At 46.9% G+C, this 23,530-nt stretch overlaps 1 protein-coding gene across 1 annotated transcript; it reads left to right on the top strand.

Moving 5' to 3' along the window:
- The first annotated feature begins 11,513 nt into the window (after window positions 1-11,513).
- Window positions 11,514-21,693, top strand: LOC120977067 (torsin-1A-like). The gene is made up of 5 exons (XM_040404827.1): window positions 11,514-11,722; window positions 14,397-14,662; window positions 14,916-15,091; window positions 19,567-19,694; window positions 20,945-21,693. The coding sequence occupies exons 1-5, from the start codon at window positions 11,551-11,553 to the stop codon at window positions 21,187-21,189; spliced, it is 987 nt and encodes a 328-aa protein (XP_040260761.1). The 5' UTR covers window positions 11,514-11,550; the 3' UTR covers window positions 21,190-21,693.
- The last annotated feature ends 1,837 nt before the right edge of the window (window positions 21,694-23,530 follow it).

Raw genomic sequence — 23,530 nt, 5'->3', positions numbered from 1 at the left:
ACGACTCATTACAACCTGGAGCATCACTGAAACACAAGTAAAAGAGGCAGGGACGTTCTCCAATTAGCTAATGAGTCATTAATGTCCTTAGAAAACCAGACTGGAGGTGAGGACATTATCTGCAGGACGCTGTACTGAATGGACACCATCTAATAACCATACAAATAATAGACGCTGTCTGGGTGATGGAGGTTCATCTATCCAGATCAGTAGGAATGGAGATGTAACCCACAGTTACTATGTGACTGTGTTATATACAGGTCACTGTGTCCATGCAGTTTGCTATATGTTGGAGGAACAACTTTGGAGATTAGAATAAGAATTAATAAGCATAAAAGTACAATACACAGATTTATTTATATTTTTTTATAAATATTCTTTATTGTTTCACACAGATTGATGGTGGAATTACTGGTGGTGAAACATTTAATAGAGAATGGGGATTCTGTTAATCAGTTGAGGTTCAGAGTAATGTATTCTGTGGGGATAGTGAGGAGAGGGTGAGATAGGGAGAAAATGTTACGCAGGAGAGAACTGAAGTGGATCCATACTTTACAATCACGGAGATTAAATATCACATTTATTGGAGGTAATTTATAGTTACTGGGATTCCATGCTGTGCTCTCTTACATATGTCCTCTGCTGGTTTAAGCTAATGTATAAAATATTCCTACCCTCGTTTCATAATATCTTTTTATATTTTGTATATATTGTATTTTTCTCTTTATAAGAAAATAAATTTTTTCATCAGACCACAGATCAGACCCCCATATGAGACCTCAGATCAGACCCCCAATCTTCATCAGACCTCAGATCAGACATCAAATCAGACCCTCATATCAGACTTCAGATCAGACCCCAATATCAGACTTCAGATCAGACCCCAATATCAGACAAAGAAGACCCCAATATCAGACCTCAGTTCAGACCCCAATATCGGAGTCCCATATCAGACCTCAGATCAGATCCCAGTATCAGACCTCAGATCGGATTCCAATATAAGAACTCAGATCAGACCCAATATCAGACCCCCCCATATCAGACCCAATATATGACACCACAGATCAGATTCCAATATCAGACCCCAATATCAGACCTAAAATCAGACCAAGAATAATTAAATGACTTACCTCTCTGGACAGCATCGCCACTTTGCACATCTAGCCGCTCTTCCTGCATTCTTCAGGCCCATGCTCCACTGTGACCTGATGTCACAAAGCATCAGGTCATGGTGCGCACACTACGTCCTGATGCTGTACGCAATCAGGACCGTGCAGCACAGTACCCGGAGAATACCAGGGTTTGCACATGCATAGTTCTCCACTGAGGTATATGGAGAAAGCAGTGGGCAGGAACTAGTGGGATCCCATTCACTCGATAGGTGAACATTCCAGAGATGGCATTTATGGCACCAAGGGTGAGATCATGAATAGCGGCCACAGCGTTGCCAAAAATCACATCAGTAAGCAGCTTTAGTGCAAGATGGTTGAGTTTTCAAACACATTGCAACTGCTCTGTGGCTGCTAGATATGACCTCACTCTTAAAGGTTGTTCACATCCAGGGGCCTTTCAGGTAGACCCTCCAACAAGGCCAGACCCGCAGAGGGAAACATACATACCTGATCCCCACTGCTAGGTTCCGGCTCCATTGCTCCCTTATTGGGTCTGAACAAAAAGTTCAACTATAACTACTTTAGGACTCATGCACATGAACGTGTGTGCTCCGTGTCCGCGCTGTGGACCGCAAATACACAACCGTGTGCACACTGCTTGTAGATAGATGCAGACCCATTGACTTTAATGGGTCTGCGATCCGAAAGAGACAGTCCACAACGCAAAAAGGAGGTCTCTCATTTTTTCCAGGTGCCTCCTAGACATGCGTAAGGGCTGGTAATTATGTATATGCTGCGTATTTGTACGTAGAGCAACCAGGCGCTACTCATGTGGGGTACACTGCTTCCTTAGGGGGGATTCACCTGTGCCCCTGTGGGTCTGTGCCCGCCAAGAACATTACACAGACTCCATCACAGTTGGCAGCAACATCAGCCTTGCTGTAAAAAAAATCCAGGTCAGTGTCCCCAAGGAAATAGGTTTAAATCTTATCAATCTGTGACATTCATGTTGTAAATGCAATGTACTGTTCTCGGCAGTGACCATGTGGTGGCGCTCCGCTCATCTACCATACTGCCTTGTTCATAAAGAGCTACAGTAGAAAAGAGAGAAAAGTGACATATTTGATAAAATAAACTTTTGAAATGATTTACAGGTTTATTTTTTACAGCTTTTATATCTGTATGTTGTGTGCACAGTGCACAGCTCTGCACCTCCCCTGCCCTTTTGCTGCTAGGGCCACCAATATAAGGCCCCTTGCAGATGTGCGTTTGTCACGCTGCGAGTCCGCAGTGCAGCTCCCGGCCTGACCTCCCAGCAATGCCAGGGTTGCATAGCATTACATTCATTTATGATGCTATGTAACCCTTAGGCCTCTTTCACACGGGCGTCATGTTTTTGGCCCGGATAAGATGCGGGTGCGTCGCGGGAAAATGTGCGATTTTTCCGCGCGAGTGCAAAGCATTTTAATGCGTTTTGCATGCACGTGAGAAAAATCGGCATGTTTGGTACCCAAACCCGAACTTCTTCACAGAAGTTTGGGTTTGGGTTGGGGTTGGGTGTTGTGTAGATTGTATTATTTTCCATGGTGATGGATCATGTGATGGAACATGTGACGAGCGTAGTGACGTCACCACAGGTCCTTTTCCTCACAGATGAAGACAGAAGAGAAGCCGGATTAACCACTTAAGGACCACAGGTTTATACCCCCCTAGTGACCAGGCCCTTTTTTACAAATCGGCACTTCACAACTTTAACGGTTTATTGCTCGATCATGCAACTTGGCACCCAAATTAATTTTACCTCCTTTTCTTCTCACAAATACAGCTTTCTTTTGGTGGTATTTGATTGCTGCTGACATTTTTTTGTTTTTCTGATATTAATCAAATATTTTCTCAAAAAAGTGTATTTTTAACTTTTTCTGGTAAAATTGTTCAAATATAATTAAATTTCTATATAAGTTTGTGTCAGAATTTATTGTGCTACATGTCATAGATTAAAAAAAATCCAATAAGTGTATATTTATTGGTTTGCGCAAAAGTTATAGCGTTTACAAACTATGGTACAAAAATGTGAATTTCCACATTTTGAAGCAGCTCTGACTTTCTGAGCACCTGTCATGTTTCTTGAGGTGCTAGAATGCTAGGATAGTATAAATACCCCCAAATGACCCCATTTTAGAAAGAAGACACCTCAAAGTATTCGCGGAGGGGCATGGTGAGTTCATGTATGATTTCATTTTTTTTCACAAGTTAGCGGAAAATGACACTTTCTGAGGAAAAAAATAAATAAATAAAGTTTCCATTTCTTCTAACTTCTGGTAAAAAAAATAAAAATCTCCCACGGACTCACTATGCCCCTCAGCGGATACCTTGGGGTGTCTACTTTCCGAAATGGGGTCATTTGTGGGGTGTGTTTACTGTTCTGGCATTTTGGGCGGGGCTAAATTGTGAGCAACCCTGTAAAGCCTAAAGGTACTCGTTGGACTTTCGGCCCCTTTACGCACATAGGCTGCAAAAAAGTGTCACACATGTGGTATCGCCGTACTCAGAAGAAGTAGGGCAATGTGTTTTGGGGTGTATTTTTACATATACCTATGCTGGGTGAGAGAAATATCTCTGTAAATTGACAACTTTGTATAAAAAAATGTAAAAAGTTGTCATTTAGGCTGGGTTCACACGAGCGTGTCCGGATTAGGTCCGGATGCGTCCCGGTGTGTTGCGGCAAAACCGCGCGAGTAGGAATGCAATTGCAGTCAGTTTTGACGGCAATTGCGTTCCGATGTTCAGTTTTTATCGCGCGGGTGCAATGTGTTCTGCACGCGCGTGATAAAAAACCGACACTGGTACCCAGACCTGAACTTCTTCACAGAAGTTCAGGTTTGGGTTAGTTGTAGTGTAGATTGTATTATTTTCCCTTATAACATGGTTATAAGGGAAAATAATAGCATTCTGAATACAGAATGCATAGTACAATAGGGCTGGAGGGGTTTAAAAAAATAAACTCATTAACTCACCTTCTCCTCTTGATCTCGAAGTTCCCGGTCTCTTCTTTACTTGAGTTGTGGGCTAAAGGACCTTTGAGTTGAGTTTACTGATGAGTTGTGGGCTAAAAGACCTTTGGTGACGTCAGATCACATGCTCCAATCACATGGTACATCACCACGGTGATGTACCATGTGATTGGAGCATGTGATCTGACGTCACCAAAGGTCTTTTAGCCCACAACTCAAGTAAAGAAGAGACCGGGAACTTCGAGATCAAGAGGAGAAGGTGAGTTAATGAGTTTATTTTTTTAAACCCCTCCAGCCCTATTGTACTATGCATTCTGTATTCAGAATGCTATTATTTTCCCTTATAACCATGTTATAAGGGAAAGTAATACAGTTTATAGACTGTCACCTAGCAACCATGCGTGAAAATCGCACCGCATCCGCACTTGCTTGCGGATGCTTGCGATTTTCACGCAACCCCATTCACTTCTATGGGGCCTGCGTTGCGTGAAAAACGCAGAATATAGAGCATGCTGCGATTTTCACGCAACGCATAAGTGATGCGTGAAAATCATCGCTCATCTGAACAGCCCCATAGAAATGAATGGGTCCAGATTCAGTGCGGGTGCAATGCGTTCACCTACCGCATTGCACCCACGCGGAAATCTCGCCCGTGTGAACGCAGCCTTACAGAGATATTTCTCTCACCCATGTCCTATTCTTGTCCGCATTTTCTATATAGTTCTGGCAATGTGGGGGATCCGCAAAATGTGGAAAGCACATTGCCGGTGTCCGTGTTTTGTGGATCCGTGGATCCGCAAAACACATACGGACGTCTGAATGGAGCCTTACAGGGGGGTGATCAAAGACAGGGGGGTGATCAGGGAGTCTATATGGGGTGATCAGGGGTTAATAAGTGGCAGGGGGGGGTGTAGTGTAATGTGTGGTGATTGGTGCTACTTACAGAGCTGCCTGCGTCCTCTGGTGGTCGATCCAAGCAAAAGGGACCACCAGAGGACCAGGTATATCAGACGCTGTTAACAAAACAGCGTCTGATATACATTTCTGATGAGATTAGTTTAACATTTACAGCCTGCCAGCGAATGATCATCGCTGGCAGGCTGTAGTATAACTTCCGAGCACCGATCGCGCGTTCACGCGAAATCTCGGGTCTCGCGAGATGACGCCGATCGGCGTTAGTGTGACCTGAGAGAGCCGCCACTCTGACGCCGATCGGCGTTAGTGTGGCGGGAGATGGTTAAGGTGAGTTAAATTATTATTTTTTAACCCCTCCAGCCCTATTGTACTATGCATTCTGTATTCAGAATGCTATTATTTTCCCTTATAACCATGTTATAAGGGAAAATAATAATGATCGGGTCTCCATCCCGATCGTCTCCTAGCAACCGTGCGTGAAAATCGCACCGCATCCGCACTTGCTTGCGATTTTCATGCAGCCCCATTCACTTCTATGGGGCATGCGTTGCGTGAAAAACACACAAAATAGAGCATGCTGCGATTTTCATGCAACGCACAAGTGATGCGTGAAAATCACCGCTCGTGTGAACAGCCCCATAGAAATGAATGGGTCCGGATTCAGTGCGGGTGCAATGCGTTCACCGTGCGGAAAACTCGCCCGTGTGAAAGGGGACTTACAGTTCTGGAATGTATTGTATAACACTGACAGGATTATGTCAGTGTCATCTAATACATTCCGGAACTGTAAGGGTTACATAGCATCATAAATCAATATAATGCTCTGTGACCCGGTCAGTGCTGGGAGTTCAGGCCGGGAGCTGCGCTGCGGACTCGCAGCGTGACAAACACTCGTCTGCGAGGGGCCTAAAGCTTGCTGATGGAATAGGCCTTAGGCTCTGTTCACACCAAGTTACTGCTTTCCATTGCAAATTGGAAGGATTTCCCCAACATATACCTGCAACTCAGGATTGCTCCTCATACATTTCCCCATAGAACCCCAGTTTTTTTTTTCACTATAGATCAGTGGCCTGCAACCTGTGGCTCTCCAGCTGTTGCAAAACTACAATTCCCAGCATGCTCTTACAGCCTTCAGGTATCAAGGCATGCTGGGAATTGTGGTTTCGCAACACCTAAAAAGCCACAGGTTGCAAACCTTTGCTCTAGATCAGATATCAGCAACCTCCGGCACTCCAGCTGTTCTGAAACTACAACTCCCAGCGTGCTCCTTTCCTTTCTATGGGAGTTACAAGATCAGCCAAGCAGGTGTGCATTCTGGGAGTTGCAGTTTCACAGCAGCTGGAGTGCCGAAGGTTGCTGACCCGTCACCCTTCCCCCCGAACCTATTGCAAACTCTCCCCAAAAACATTGGCACCAGAAAAAAAAAAGGCTGATTTCTTCCAAAATATAGTGCCACACCCTGTCCACTGGTTGTGTGTGGTATTGCAGCTCTGCCCCATTTACTTCAAGGAAGATGTATAAAGGGTCTTAGCTGCCCTCTCTTAAAGGGGTTGCTTAGGATTCTTCCAAAAATAGTGCCACAACTGAGCAAATAGTGGCCTTGGACCGTCTAAGGAAGGAAAGCTGGGTGACAACAGTGATAGACACCATTACTACTCCTGTAAGGCTTGTGACCCAGCTTTCTCAGACTCCCGAATATGAGGTATGCCTAATTATATAGTGGTGTGGATGGCCAAGAGATATTTTCCTGTCAGAAGTCTGAAAACGTTGTGTGGTAACCTACACGGCGGCCATTACAGCAGGATCACAGGAAAATGGATGCAGTGGCCCATAGCAACCAATCAGATGTCAGCTCTCATTTTCCTAAGACTATTTTTAGCAATGTAAGCTGCAATCTGATTGGTTGCCATAGGCAACTGCTTTACCACTTTTGATAGCCCCTTCATATTGTCGACTTTCCTGGAGAAAATATTCCTATATCACAGACTCTTTTTGCCAACGGGCATAATGTGTCACATCTATGGCTGGCTATGGACGTTTCATATTTTGTGCCCTTCCCATACCTGTCAACTTGTGAAAAGCCCAAGGAGGGACTATAGCAGTGGCAAGTTTTTTTTTCCCCCACTAAAAAGTCATGCCTCTAATTCCACCCATATCTACTATACCACAGCCAATCTCACCCAGTTCCCTCAGTGCCCCCACGCAGTAGACATGCCCCCTATGTGCCCCTATACAGTAGTTATGTCTTCATGACACGAGGGGCCCCTTATACCACAAGACCTGTCCCTGTAGGAAAACCAGAAAGTGGGGAACCCCCACAAAAAAGATCCCGGGACACTGATGCTGTGGAGCTGTTCATTGTCCATAAGTCACGACCTGCTAAAGAAAGAGCAAAGATCCGTAGATGAACGAATAGAAAGACCCGTCCAAAACACGGCTCAGCAGTGAGAGGTGATGTCTCCTCAAATCTTGAGACTCTTACAATATTGGACAAAAGACCTCGTGAAGGCATCTGGTGAAGGTGCCACAGCCAGTCTAAAAAGAAAAGCACCAACCCCCCAAGGACAGTCAGCCCGGGACATTACCACCAGCCAAAAGACCTGTGGCAGAGAACATGTCTGCTCCATCTACAACAGATCTAGGAAGAACGGAGCTGGGCCTACACCTGTAGACCACAGGACAACCTGCCTCCAAAACATTTATCAATCTTGAAGAGCAGCGGACAGAACGGCATGCTGGATGACGACATAATCAACAAGGCCCAAGAGCTCCTGCAAAATCAGTTTGAGGACCTTGATGGCCTACAGCCCGCCGCTGCTCTACTGATTCCAGGGTACTGTGTACTAAAGGAGGCAGTGCAAATCCATTACGATGAGGACAGGGTACATTGGCTGACAACCTGCCTTAAAGATCCTAGTGGCTGACAGCATTAACCAGAACAAGCTGCCTCCATCCATCTGTGAGCAGATAACAAACATCTACGGTGTAATGGTCCATGAGCCTCTGAAACACCTGAAATTTCTTAATGTGGATCAGCAGAATAACAGTTATGACTGTGGGGTATTCGCCATAGCGTTTGCATTTAAGTTCTTGACCGATGATGGTGACCCCACAGCTATCTTCCAGCACCAGATGATGAGGGAGCATCTAATATCTTGCCTGCAAAGTGGCGGGATCACAGGATTCCCCAAAAAGATCAATTAGTAACTCAGTGTTTTTCATGACATGTCCAGTCTATGGTGACCTTCAGCCTGACACAAGCCAAGACAGTCCTCCATCTCACCAAATGTCTGTAATAACCAAATGAGGAGCCAAATAAATAAACAATCTCTATGATATTAAGTCATGCTGTGTCTGAGCTTCTTTAAGGATCTTCACCGTACTTTATAAAGAAAAAGTGGTCAACCTCGGTGGTGTGACTATAGGGTGTGCAGGGTCACACCTTGGCCCGGTTACTTTAGAAGGCCCTAAGGCCTACGTGCCACAGAAGATGACATCAGTATTATAAATGGCATCATGTCTCAGGTTGGGTGGGGTCAAATCTGGTGGAACTTAAAATTGTATTCATGGTCACAAGGTCACCTCCCTTCAAAAAAGGGCCGCAGCCTCTAATGTGTATTCTCTGTCCTGCTTTTTAAAGTGCTTTTGTCTCCTTCTAGATGGTGTCAGGTACAGGGCGCAAATAAAATGATGGCCACAGAGCTCCGGAGTACAGTGCCATCTACATGCTCCATGTACGCTCCATGTCTGATGCCCCGTATTTACGGTATAGCCTCTTGTTCCTCATATACAACATACCTCCCAAGGAAGGACAATCGCTGGGGCAAGTTTTTTTTTTTTCACTAAGCCACCCCTCTAACTCTACCCAATCTATACACGTCCAATCCTACCCACTCCCCTTAGTGCCCCCACACAGTAGTTATGCCCCCTTTGTAACCTCATACAGTAGTTATGCCCCCTTAAAGCCTCCACACAGTAATTATGCCCCCATAGTGCATCACTATAATATAGCCCCATAGCAGCTACACGGTCTGTCCCTAGGGTATATGGGCCCTCGTCTGCAGCCATTTTCTCCATACAATTGGCTCGTAAACAGCTCAGAACCTGAGACACGGACAATAATTCACATTGGGTTCTGGGTGAAGCTCCACGCGTGCCAATGCTATTATCCACTTTCCCGATCGTGTGGTAGGAGCCACAACCTGACTGTGTGATAATGACCTGAGCGGTGCCATGCTGGCCATACACAGTGGATAACTGGCGGCTGAACATTGCTGCGGCCTGCAATTGACCGTAATTACCCAATTAACATGATTGTGCCAACCAAAAACACGCACGTAACCCCTAGGCAGGTGGTAGACAAGTGGTTGTCAGACAAGTCCCTATTCTAGGTATAATAATACAATAAAAACACATTTTCTCAACAGAAGACTAATGGGAATTTAAAAAGTTTGGGGGAAAAAAAGTTATAATCCACTTTTCAGTGTGCTCTGCTGCCACCCAGTGGAACTAATTGATCATTACATTTTTGTGACTGCATAAAACAAAACAAAAAAGTGAACGGGACGGAGGAGCTGTAATTACACTGTCCCGCCGCTGCGATGGCCAGCAGGTAAATAGTGAAGAAAACGTGCGCGTGCCGTGGCTGTTCACACAGCTGATCAGCGGGGGTGCCAGGAGTCGGAACCCCGGAGATTTGATAAAGGTGACCTGTCCCGAGAATAGATCATCAAGAAGATAAAACTGGACAACCCCTTTTAGGGCTCATGCACACGACCGTATGCCCTCCGAGATATACGTTCTGTGAGCGGGCCACATGTTCCCGAGCGGCAAACATAGATTACAATGAATGCCGTGCATGTCGGGCCACCCGCGGGGCTATTGTCCCGCACTGATATGATCTTATGAGTGCGGGACAATAGGCCCAAAGCGCACAGCATCCCAGTAACCTATGATGCTGTGCGCACGATGTATGCCGCCCCGGGACATGTAGCCCGCTCACGGACCGTATATCTCGGAGGGCATACGGTCGTGTGCATGAGCCCTTAAGAACACAGTTTTTCCCATTCTCTAGAGCAGGGATCAGCAACCTTCCGCACTCCTGCTGCTTGTGAAACTACAACTCCCAGCATGCACACTTACTCGGCTGTATTTGGAACTCCTAGAGAAGTGACATGAGGATTCTGGGAGTTGTAGTTTCAGAACAGCTGGAGGGCTGGAGTTTGCTGATCCCTGATCTAGAATAATTATAACTAGGGATGAGCGTATCGACTTCGGATGAAACATCCGAAGTCGATTCGCATAAAACTTCGTTTCAACACTTTACGGGGCGGGCGCACGGTACAGTATTAGAATGTATTGGCTCCGATGAGCCGAAGTTGTTACTTCGCAAAGTCTCACGAGACTTCGCATAATAACTTCAGAAATAGATTTAGGCCTCATGCACACGACCGTTTTTCGGGTCCGCATCCGAGCCGCAAAAACACGGACCCATTCACTTCAATGGGGCAGCAAAAGATGCGGACAGCACTCCATGTGCTTTCCGCATCCGTTCTGAGGCCCCGCAAAAAAAATATAGCATGTCCTATTCTTTTGCGGACAAGAATAGGCATGTCTACAATGGGCCGCCTGTTCCGCAAATTGCGGAAGGCACACGAGCGACTTCCGTTTTTTGCGGATCGCAAAAAACGGAACGGTCGTGTGCATGAGGCCTTAGGCGTGAGCGGTCCGTGGTATCCCGGCCTGGCATCCTGCTGACAGCAGGAGCGCATGCCAGGCCGGGATACCACAGACCGCTCACGCCCGTGTTCCACCGCCGTCGGCATTCGGCTAAGGCCTCATGCACACGACCGTTGTTTTGGTCCGCATCCGAGCCGCAGTTTTTGGACCCATTCACTTCAATGGGGCCGCAAAAGATGCGGACAGCACTCAGTGTGCTGTCCGCATCCGTTGCTCCGTTCCGTTGCCCCGCAAAAAAAAAATAGAACATGTCCTATTCTTGTCCGTTTTGCGGACAAGAATAGGCATTTCTACAATGGGCCGCCCGTTCCGTAAATTGCGGAAGGCACACGAGCGGCTTCCGTTTTTTGCGGATCCATGATTTGCGGACCTCATAAAACTGAACGGTCGTGTGCATGAGGCACTGTAAAAAAAACGGAACGGAAACGGACAAGAAATACGTGAGCACTTCGTTAGCAGCCATCTTTTTCTTGCTTTGATGAAACTGAAATAAAAAGTTTAACATCTTTGCATATAGACTTTATGTAAAAAGAAGAAAAGCTATAAAGCTCCTGAGCAGACTCATGTGTTTCCATGGTTACAACCTGCAAACCCGTGTGACAGGAACTATCGAACTCCATTCAGTCCCGACCGCACCGTAGCAGGAGCAGCAGGTGAACCAGAAAATCGACCTTGTTGCCTTTTCTAGCAATGGCCGCCGCGGTGCAGCGGAAGTGACGTCATGACAAGTGTATCGCGCCCGCCCGCACCGATGCTATTGCTATGTCCGTGCTATGAAGTGGCTGGGGGTGGCGCTGTGGTTACTGCTCCCGGTGATATCCCGGGGTGAGCCCATCACCATCACGGTGGGGACAGTGTCCGTCATCACCGGGATCATCTCTTACTATGGACTCCATAACTACTTGTGGGGCAGCAGCCGGATGGAGGGAGCTGTCAACGTCACAGGTAATGGAGACACTGCCCGGGGCCAGCTTACTGATCTCTGCTGAGAGTTGTAGTTCCATAGCAGCTGCAGAGCCAAAGGTGGCAGATCACTGTGTGTCGTCATGTTGGGAGTTGTAGTTCCATAGATGCTGCAAATTACTGAGAGTGGTCCTGCTGGGAGTTGTAGTTCCCTAGCAGCTGCAGATCCTTGTAAGTGTTCATGCTGGGAGTTATAGTCCCTCAGCAACTGCAGAGCTGTAGGCTGCTGACCACTGAATGGACATGCTGGGAGTTGTATTTGTTCCACACCAGATGCAGAGCTACAGATCACTGTGATCATGCTAGGAGTAGTAGTTTCAAAGCATCTGCAGATCACTGTGTGTAGTCATGTTGGGAGTAGTAGTTTCAAAGCATCTGCAGATCACTGTGTGTAGTCATGTTGGGAGTAGTAGTTTCAAAGCATCTGCAGATCACTGTGTGTAGTCATGTTGGGAGTAGTAGTTTCAAAGCATCTGCAGATCACTGTGTGTAGTCATGTTGGGAGTAGTAGTTTCATAGCATCTGCAGATCACTGTGTGTAGTCATGTTGGGAGTAGTAGTTTCATAGCATCTGCAGATCACTGTGTGTCGTCATGTTGGGAGGTGTAGTTCTACAGCAGGTTGCAGATCACTGAGTGGTCATGCTGGGAGTTGTAGTTTAATAATTGGGGTCAAGTGTTCTGAGGCGCAGTGTGACTGTCCAATGAATGGAGGGCAGACCCCTGTGTATGGCATACAGACATCTTACAGGGGCGACATTCCTTCCCCCCATGAGACTCGGAGTCGCTGCATTGGGTGGGCTCAGGCTGTACTTCAGCAGGGGAAAGTTCCTGGGGGTCTCTAAAGCTGGAGTGGCCCCACATTAGTTTCAATAATTTACACGCAGCAATGAAGAAAACTGATTTACAGGCTGAAACAAAGCTGCAGTGTGTGAACACAGCCTTAAAGGGAACCTGTCACCAGGATTTTGTGTATAGAGCTGAGGACATGGGTTGCTAGATGGCCGCTAGCACATCCGCAATACCCAGTCCCCATAGCTCTGTGTGCTTTTATTGTGTAAAAAAACTGATTTGATACATATGCAAATTACCCTGAGATGAGTCCTGTACGTGAGATGAGTCAGGGACAGGACTCATCTCAGGTTAATTTGCATATGTATCAAATAGTTTTTTTTACACAATAAAAGCACACAGAGCTATGGGGACTGGGTATTGCGGATGTGCTAGCGGCCATCTAGCAACCCATGTCCTCAGCTCTATGCACAAAATCCCGGTGACAGGTTCCCTTTAAAGGGGATGACTGGTCCTTCCTGAGATGGCTGCTCAGCCAATCACTGACTGAGGCGGGTCACTGCTGCGGCCAGCCATTGGCTGAGCCATTTACTGTGCATCGAAAGGCACCGTGAATGCCGGGCACACCCCCTGCCTTCAACCATGACTAAGGGCACTTTCACACTTGCCTCAAACTTTTCCGGTATTGAGTTCCGTCCTAGGGGCTCAATACCGGAAAAGAACTGATCAGTTTTATCCTAATGCATTCTGAATGGAGAGCAATCCGTTCAGGACGTCTTCAGTTCAGTCACTGTACGGTATTTGGACGGAGAGAAAAAAACCGCAGCCTGCTGCATTTTTCTCTCTGGCCAAAAATCCTGAACACTTGGCGGAATGCCGGATCCGGCATTTTTTTCCATTGGAATGTATTAGTGCCGGATCTGGCATTAAAATTGCCGCATTGACGGATCCGATTTTCTGGTCTGCGCAGACCTTTAAAAATATAAAAAATAATATAAAAAATAATTGTTCCTGTCAATCAAAGTGCAGAGGGCGCAGCAGTTGCAGAGAGAGCAGAGCCTCTAGGTGTAATGGTAACGCCCCCGTTGCTCCTAGAGGCTCATTTGCATATAGTAAAACATCATTTTTCTCAGCAATGCGGGCACATATGAACCTGGGACCAACACAGATGCCTTCAGCTGCTAACAGGTCAGCCAGTTCCATAGGCACAAGTCTGCTGACAGATGCCCTTTAGAAAGACATGGTTGCCTTCTGCCAAAAACAGCGCCACACCTGTACTTAGTTTGGGCGTGGTATTGCAGCACAGTATGAAACACCAGCCTTAGGACTCACACGGCTGTGATAGGTCATGAAAATCTGATTGGTGGGGTCTGATGCCTGGGACCCTCATGATTAGCTGTTTAAAGCGCTTACCACAGCACAGCGCTGTCCATTGTATAGTGGCCGTGCTTGGTATTGCAGCCCAGGCCCATTTACTTGGAGGCCATGTGACCGATGAACGTGACGTCATCAGAGCGCCGTGAGCTGATTGGCAGACCCTCACTGATCAGACCCTGTATTAAACATTAGGACAACCCCTTTAATGTATCTCCATCTTATTCCTATTCACTGACAGCAACAGCATTTGTACCGACAACTGCTATAAAACCAGCACTGGTTGACCCTGCATACAGCAGCCTAGATCTCTGCTTCCTGCAGGTTTGTGGGGGATGGGCTATCAAGCTTAGATCCAGTTAAAGGGCATCTGTCAGCAGATTTGTACCAGGTCAGCCAGTTTCATAGGTACAAAACTGCTGACAGATGCCCTTTAATCATGTGACGTCCAGGCCCTTCGAGGATGATGACTGTCGTCCTCCATTTTCCAGCTCTGCAGGTGGACTTCGACCAGAACATATTCGGGCAGCACCTGGCCAAGCAGGTGATCCTGAAAGCCGTGCCCAGATTCCTGAGCAATGAAAACCCTAAGAAACCCCTGGCGCTCTCCTTACACGGCTGGACCGGAACCGGCAAGAACTACATCAGCCAGATCCTGGTCCACAACATTTACTCGGAGCCCATGAGGAAGAAGTGCGTGCGGACCATCGTGGCGACGCTTCACTTCCCGCACGCCAATCGAATTCAGGAATACAAGGTAATGAGTGGCACAGAATCAATGGACCTGGGGCGTCTCCATGGTAACAGACTACAAACCATCCCTCTGTAGTCTGATCACTTTTTTTTTAGGACGCCCTAGGAGTTGTGTATAGTTTGTAACCCTGGAGATGCATAGGTGTACGTCTGAGCTGCAGACACGAAACCGGATGGGAGTTGATATTTTTTTTTCTTAGGGAATTACATTTTTTTATATATTTTTTTAAACGCCTCTTATCTCTTCCTGCCGACAGGACCAGCTACAGATGATGGTTAAGAGCTCGGTGAAAGACTGCGAGCGCTCAATCTTCATATTTGACGAGATCGATAAAATGCACCCAGGCCTCATCGACGCCATCAAGCCTTTCCTCGATTACTATGACCACATTGACGGGGTGTCGTACCGGAAGGCCATCTTTATATTTCTCAGGTAAGTTAGTTCGGGGGGTTGTATCCCTCCATGGCTCATTGAGGGGTCCCCCCCTTTCTGTGAGCCGGTAAGGGCGACGCCCACTCTACCAGATTTCCATCATCTCTTTGCCTTTAATCACGTCTTTCAGATATCCATATTTTATTAAAGGGGTTGTCCCTCCATAACAGCTTATCCACAGGGAAGGCGATGAGTAGATGATCGGTGGAAGTATGACCATTGAGACCGGGCGTCCCTGAGTCCATAGAGCGAATTGAACGACAGTCACATATGCACGCTCCCTCTCCATAGAGTTAAAGGGAGAGCGGCAGCGCCCATACACACTGCTCCATTCAGTCTGAGGACTCAAGGACCCCCACAGATCAGATACTTATCCTGTAGGTAGGTGGTAAGTTGTTATGCTGCTCATGCATTATGGATCAGGATTCCTTATAGACTGCCTCATTATAGATGATGTTATTGGGGCTATTAACCCAGCGCCGAATAATCATGTCAAAAGGAGGGGATTTAAATATGGCTTCCCTACTCACAGGCACCATATCCGCTGGGTCTCTGATGTTTCAAACAGCAGAGGCCTGGGGCTAATGCCTGCGAACAGCGATAGCGACGATCACAGATGTTTAACCCTTTAGATTCCGTGGTCAAATGTGACCAAGGAATCTAAATGCTGAAAACCCGGAAGCATGCTCTTGTGGACCTGGAATGGCATCCTCATGTGGTGATCGGGGGAGCCGTTCCTTCACTCTTAGGCCTCTTTCACACGAACGTGTGCGCTCCGTGGCCGTATTGCGGACCGCATTTGCGGATCCGCAATACACGGGCGCCATTCCGTGGGCATTCCGCATCACGGATGCGGACCCATTCACTTGAATGGGTCCGCAAATCCGGAGATGTGGAACGGAAGCACGGAACGGAACCTTTATGGGTTTCGTCCCGTACTTCCGTTCCTCAAAAAGATAGAACATCTTCTATCTTTTTGCGGAACGGCCGGATCGCGGACCCATTAAAGTGAATGGGTCCGCGATCCGCTGCGGCTGCCCCACGGTTGGTGTTCGTGCATTGCGGTCCACAGCACGGCCACATGGGCGTTCGTGTGCAAGAGGCCTTATGCAGAGCTGTAGTTCCTATGGAAGCCTGCAGGTGGCAGGGCTCCATAGGATAACAGCAAACCAGGTGTACATAGTGGTTCTATTGAACTACAAAGTAAGGCTACTTTCCCACTAGCGGCAGCCTTCTCCGGCGGGTGAACAGCCTGCCGGATCCGTGCTGCCGCTAGTGCACGCGTGCCGCCGGAGGTCCGCTCCAACCCCATTGACTATACGGCGGCAGCATGGCAAACATGTCGTAGTTTTATTCCGGCCGCCTCTCGGCATGTTTGCCGGGCTGCCGCCGAAACTCCGGCCCGCCCCCATAATAGTCAATGGGGCCGGGGGGGACCTCCGGCAGCACGGATCCGGCAGGCTGTTCACTCACCGGAGAAGGCTGCTGCTAGTGTGAGAGTAGCGTAAGCTAAAAGCGTTCTGCAGATCCCATATTCTAGCATCCTTGGAGGCTAAAAAAGACGTTTAAAAAAAGTTTTAAAAAATCTAAAAATGTAAATCACTCCCTTTTCTCAGAATTAAAAATAAAAATAAATAGTACAAAAAAACATAAAGATCATAGCCATCGCCATGTCCCGAAATGCCTGCAGTATTAAAATATAAACATATCCCATACGGCGAATGGTGTAACTGAAAAAAAAGAATCTAAATGGCCAATTCGCCCTTTTTTCATTGCTTCACTTACCCAAATTTTTTATAAAATGTGATCAAGAAAAGTCACGCACACTCCAATATGGTATCAATAAAAAGTACAGATCGTCCCACAAAAAATGAGCCTCCACACAGCTCGGTAGACATGACAAGAAAAAAGTTATGGGGTCAGAATATGGCGATGAAAATCAAAATAAAAATTAATTTCGAAGTTTTTACATTCCCCCCCCCTTTTTTTTTTCAGTATAAAAACACAAGAAAAACTATATAAATGTGGTATTGTCATAATCGTACTGACCTGGAGAATGAAGGTAACGGGTCCGTTTTACTGGCTAGGGATCGTGGTCGAGACAAAACCAGTAAAAAGTGTCAAAATTATAATTTTTTTTTTTCTTTTCCCCAGTTCCACCCCATTTGGAACTTTTTCCAGCTTCCCACTACATCGTAGGCAACAGTACATGGTAACAACGATCCTGTGACCCCTGTATGATTGGAGCAGTGGATGAGCTTCCCATATAGTTGAATGGAGCTCAGATCCATTCATACGAGGGGTCACGGGGGCCCCCCATTTTTGTGATTTTAGGGGTGCCATCGGCCAGATCTGCTTGGAGCACTTCATCTCACTATAGGGAACATTATATCTGTAAAAATTAAATCAAGGCAACTGGACTTACTGTAGATTTCTTGAAAACGTTTCACTTGTTCTTCCAACGAGCTTTCTCAATTCTGAGTGACTGTACAAGAATTCTCTGGGAATAAATATGGAACTGAATCAACATCTGGTAATTATACCCAGCAAGGGGTCAGAGGTCATTATACCCAGCATGGGGTCAAAGGTGTTGAATTCATTATCCTAATTGGAGTCAGTAGATGACAATGACCTCCCAGAAAAAGGTGTCAAGACAGCATTGTATGTGGCAGACAATAGATGTCTAACCCCCCGCCTCTACTCAAGCTTTGCTTCTATATTTTTACATAGATGGCCTCCTTCACACCTCGTTTGTACCAGTCGGCCTCCTTATCCAAACCACGTACTTGACTGTCTTCAAAGGTGTGACCTGTTTCTTTTAGATGTAAGTACACGGCTGAATCTTGACCAGAGGTTTTGGCTCTTCTATGCTGAGCCATACGCTGATGTAGTTGTTGGGCCTTTGTCAAAACAGAAGGAAGGAGAAGAAAGAGCACCAAGACGACCAGTGAGGGCGAGAAGCATGACAGGCGCAAGAATATGGTTATCCCATATGTAGCTGGGGTGTCTGAGAAACTCAAAAGGATTTTTAATAAACATCACATCCCTGTCTGCTTTAAACCCAGCAACACACTGAGGCAACAACTGGTTCACCCCAAAGACCCAACGCCTAAACACCAGATGGACAACATTGTGTACGCAATCCAGTGCAATGAGGAATGCTCAGAACTGTATATCGGCAAAACAAAACAACAACTACATCAGCGTATGGCTCAGCATAGAAGAGCCAAAACCTCTGGTCAAGATTCAGTCGTGTACTTGCATCTAAAAGAAACAGGTCACACCTTTGACAGTCAAGTACGTGTTTTTGGATAAGGAGACCGATTGGTACAAACGAGGTGTGAAGGAGGCCATCTACGTAAAAATGGAGAAGCCAAGCTTGAATAGGGCGGGGGGGGGGGGGGGGGGGGGGGTAGACATCTCGTCACCGCCAGTTCTCTGAGAAGGTCTGGCAGACGTTCTTCTCTACCTCTTGCATGACGTTCTTTGTTTTGGTTTCACTTTGTCATCTCCTTTCCTTCTCCCAGCTGTCACCCATTTACACTAATTGCCTCCCTTTATATTCACTCCCATACTGCCTCACTTTGCGGTTTATACTACTTCCTGGATTGTGTTCACTGCTGGAGGCTTCTGCTGCTGCTGATTCCTCAAGATAAGTCTTTTTATTTGTGTTTCCTTGCTGGCTTGATTCTAGGTGACCCTGACTCCGTCCGTATTAAGTGCAGGGAGCCGGTGGTCGTGTCCCCTCACTATTATAGGGTTTTTAGGTACGTGGTCATGCAATCAACTACCATAAAGATCTTTGCATGGGCATAGCAGTCAGGGAGAGCTCTAGGGGTTTTATAGGGCTCACCCATATGCTCCTTAGTTTGGGATCAGGTCAGTCGGATGTTTATTTATAAGTTCCAGCTTACTGCAACACCATCCGTGACACATCTATTGTCTGCCACATACAATGCTGTCTTGACACCTTTTTCTGAGAGCTCATTGTCACCATCCAATTAGGATAATGGAATCAACACCTTTGACCCCATGCTGGGTATAATGACCTCTGACCCCTTGCTGGGTATAATTACCAGATGTTTTATTCAGTTACATATTTATTCCCAGAGAATTCTTGTACAGTCACTCAGAATTGAGAAAGCTCGTTGGAAGAACGAGTGAAACGTTTTCAAGAAATCTACAGTAAGTCCAGTTGCCTTGATTTATTCTTTACAGATGTACCATGACCTGGATAAATGAGAACCTTCCCAGATATAGGGAACATTAGCCTTTGCATACAAGTCTCCCTCCCACCACCTGATTGTGTTAGGCCCCCCATGTTGCTGGCTGGGATGGGGGGTCCAATCCAGGTAACCCATTTAAAGGGCACCTACCTTACGACAGCTACTTTGTATGAAGTGTTCTGCATTTCAGCACCAGACGTTCTGGAATATCAAATAATGTTTTTTTCCCCCCCTCATTTTCTGTGTCAGTAACGCAGGAGGAGAGAAGATCACTGAGCTAGCCTTGAAATTCTGGAGGGCCGGGAGGCCTCGAGAAGAAATCAAATTATCAGACGTGGAAAGGGACGTGTATTTATCTGCCTTCAACAAGAAAGACAGTGAGTATGGCGTATGCCGATCCTTTTAACGCCTTGAACCCAAAGTTTCCTATGCCACATCAGTGTTATTAGGTGGGGGTCGTCTTAAATTTGGTCCAGGGTCTTGATCATTGTACCCCCCCCCCCCTTTCCCAGGATATTCCATTCCCAGGTATAGACCTAATGATTGTCTCGGAATTTAGGGATACAGAGGTGCTCATAGGCACCTATTGATGACCTGTCCTGAGGATGGGTGATCAATATCATATCGCTGGGGGTCCAACACCCGGCACCCTCACTGATCAGCTGATACGGCAGGCTGCAGCGCTGGACAATATACTGTGTACGGAGCTGGAGGAAGACAGCGCTGTACACTGCTTAGTGGCCATGCCGGGTACTGCAGCTCTGCTCCCATTTAAAGGGGTTTTCCGAGATTATTACTATTTTTTTTTAACTGTTGACATATCCTCAGGATAGGTCATCAGTATCTGATCGGTGAGGGTCTGACACCCGGGACCCCCGCCGATCAGCTGTTTGAGAAGGCACCAGCTCTCGCAGTAGCTCCATGGCCTTCTCTCAGCTCCCCAAGCACAGCGCCGTACATTGTATAGTGGCTGTGCTTGGTATCGCAGTTCAGCCCTACTCACTTCTACGGGGCAGAGCTGCAGCTAGACAAAGCAAAAGAAGGTTGCAGTCCCAATGCCAGGTGTCGAACCCCCACTGATCAGCAGAAAAGTGTTGGAAAACCCCTTTAAGTGCACTGCGCTTGCTTCTGCCCTATACACTGTCACTTTCTGGCGCTGCAGCTGCCCCAGGCATCTTATCATAGAGGGTGGCAGGTATCGGACCCTCATGATCTGATATTGATGGTCTCTCCTGAGGACAGTTCATCAATATCTGTAGCCTGGAGATCCCCTTAGACTTGAGTCCTGAGAGCTAATCCACTCCCAGCACATGAGTTTGGTGGGCTGTGGACTCCAGCTGAAAAGGACCCTTGGGAGGAGCATTGTGATCTGATGTCTGCTGGTCACCTGGTGTCAGCCAATCAGAATCACTGGGAGTGTCCTCCGCCGTATTGGCTGAGAGCAACTGAATGTCCTGTCTAGCTGGATGCCAAGCACTCGCTAGTTCTATGTTTCATGCGCACCCTCAAGATGCTGGATTAAAGTCTAGTCTTTTCTTTGACCCGGTCACATAACCCCCGATTTTATTTAAATTTTTTTAAAAATTTGATTACAACTGGATTGTGACAATTTTCTCCCCCATTTCAGGTGGATATTGGCACAGCAGCCTGATAGATAAAAACCTCATTGACGTCTTCGTGCCGTTCTTCCCCATGGAGTTCAAGCACATCAAGATGTGCGCGAAGACGGAGCTGGAGCGTCGCGGTTTTGTGGCGGATGAAGAAACCACGACCAACATCGCCAAGGACATGACCTATTACCCCCCCGAGGAGAAAGTTTACTCCGTGAAGGGCTGCAAGACTGTGTCCACAAAGCTGGACCTCTTCCTATAACACGGCCTGTGCCCCACAGACTTGCCGTACCTTGCCCGAGAGGCCGGGCGCTAAGGACGTGGCACTTTCTTAAGGCCTTTGAAGGAACTTAGATACATTCCTGGTGGCCTCACTTTTTTTAACCCCACGTGGACAGTAATTTTGTGCGCAGACTGGCGGTGAATGGTCTGTCAGTTTTTACAGTGATGGAGATGATGTAAATAATAAGTAATGATGGATCCGATACCTGAGTACGGTAATTAAATGGCATCTGTCAGCAGTTTTGCACCTATGACACTGGCTGACCTGTTACATGTGCACTTGGCAGCTGAAGGAGTCTGTGTTGGTCCCATGTTCATATATGTGCCCGCATTGCTGAGAAAGGTGAAGTTTTAATATATGCAAATGAGCCTCTAGGAGCAACGGGGGCGTTACCTTTACACTTAGAGCCTCAGCTCTTTCTGCAAGTGCCACGTCCTCTGCACTTTGACAGGGCCAGACAGTGAAAACATCATCACGCCTGGCCCTGTCAATCAAAGTGCAGAGGGCGCAGCAGTTGCAGAGAGAGCAGAGCCTCTAGGTGTAACGGTAACGCCCCCGTTGCTCCTAAGGCTTATTTGCATATATATTTTTTTAAATATCATTTTTCTGAGCAATGCGGACACATATGAACATGGGACCAACACAGATGCCTTCAGCTGCCAAGCGCACATGTAACAGGTCAGCCGGTGTCATAGGTGCAAAACTGCTGACAGATGCATTTTAATAATTATCTACATGAATTGGCGCCCATCGGCTCCAACCTGTGACTCTCTCCAGATGTTGCAAAACTACAACTCCCAGCATGCCATCAGGCTAACCATACCGGTTTAGGTATATGGCGCAATGGGGCATGGCGAGGAACTTTACTTTGTAAATCTGCCTTAATGAGGTTTTCCAAAATGTTGATATTGATGACCTATCAATATCAGATCAGCGGGGGTCCGACTCCCAGCCAATCAGCTGTTTAAAGAGGCTGCTGTGCTTCGGTGAGCCCCGCGGCCTCTTCCTAGTTTCTTCCTGTCTTCATCGGTCACATGGCTTCGGTGCAGCTCAGCCCCTTATTCAAGTGAATGGGCCTGAGGTGTAATACCAGGCACAGCCACTAGCCAATGGATGGCGCTGTGCTGGGTAAGCTGGGAGGAGACTGCGGTGCTCACTGGAGTGTCGCGGCCTCCTCAAACAGCCGATCGGCGTGGGGTGCCTGAAGTCCGACACCTACCATTCTGATATTGATGACCTATCCTGAGGAAGAGTGGATTTCTTGGAAATCTCAGTCACGCTGCAGAAAAAAATCGGCAGCAGAGATTGACTTGCAATGCACAAATCCCCATGTAAGGCCTCATGCACACGACAGTATTTTTTTGCGGTCCGCAAAAAGCTGTTCCGTGATTTGTTTCCATGTGTCTTCCTTGATTTTTGGAGGATCACCAGACATGAAAAGTGAAAAAAAAAAATCGCTAAGTCAAGTTTGCCTTGCAAATGATAGGAAAAAAACGGATGCGGACGACAATCTTGTGTGCCTCCGTGTTTTTTCACAGACCCATTGACTTGAATGGGTCCGCGAACTGTTGTCCGTGAAAAAAATAGGACAGGTCATATTTTTTTGACGGACTGGAAACATGGATCACGGACGCGGATGACAAACGGTGCATTATCCGAGTTTTCAACGGACCCACTGAAAGTCAATGGGTCCGCAGAAAATCACGGAAAACGGAACACAACAACGGTCGTGTGCATGAGGCCTTACTCAGATGACGTGGACGTAGCCTCACGTAGAGATCCGCACGTCTCACGCCAAGACCTGGCCGCAGCAGCTAACCTACTTGCTGACAGTTTCCAGGAATCATCAGTCTATGTTTTTATTGGCAGCAAAGAGGAAATCGAACGAAATAATGAATAAAATCATCAAAACTATTAAGAACCACTTAGAAAGTTACATTGACTGCATCTTCTAATCTAAGCTTATATACATCCCTCCGGTTTTTCTTTACGGGGGATTTTTTTATTAGTTTTTTTTGCTTCCACCTGTTTACATTTCTTTTTTTTTTGTACTGTATGTTGTAAAAAATCTTACTAAGAAAATGATCACTGTGAATGTAGCCGAGGGTGTAATAAACGTCTGCGGCGGCTGAAAGGTCAGTGTCACCGCTGTATAGCGTATGGCTTCGGGTTAATGGATAATCCGGAAGGATGAGGCCGTTATAAGAAAGTTCAAGGGGGTCGGCGTTCAGACAGGGGCGTAGTTATAGATGGCGCGGAGATATCCGTCGTTCAACCAACAAACATGAAGGTCCCTCAGGAGGTTGCGACGCTATATCTA

The sequence above is a fragment of the Bufo bufo genome, chromosome 8 (genome assembly GCF_905171765.1).
Source record: "Bufo bufo chromosome 8, aBufBuf1.1, whole genome shotgun sequence".
Taxonomy (NCBI): Eukaryota; Metazoa; Chordata; class Amphibia; order Anura; family Bufonidae; genus Bufo; species Bufo bufo.
This window is presented reverse-complemented; position numbering and strand designations above follow the sequence as displayed.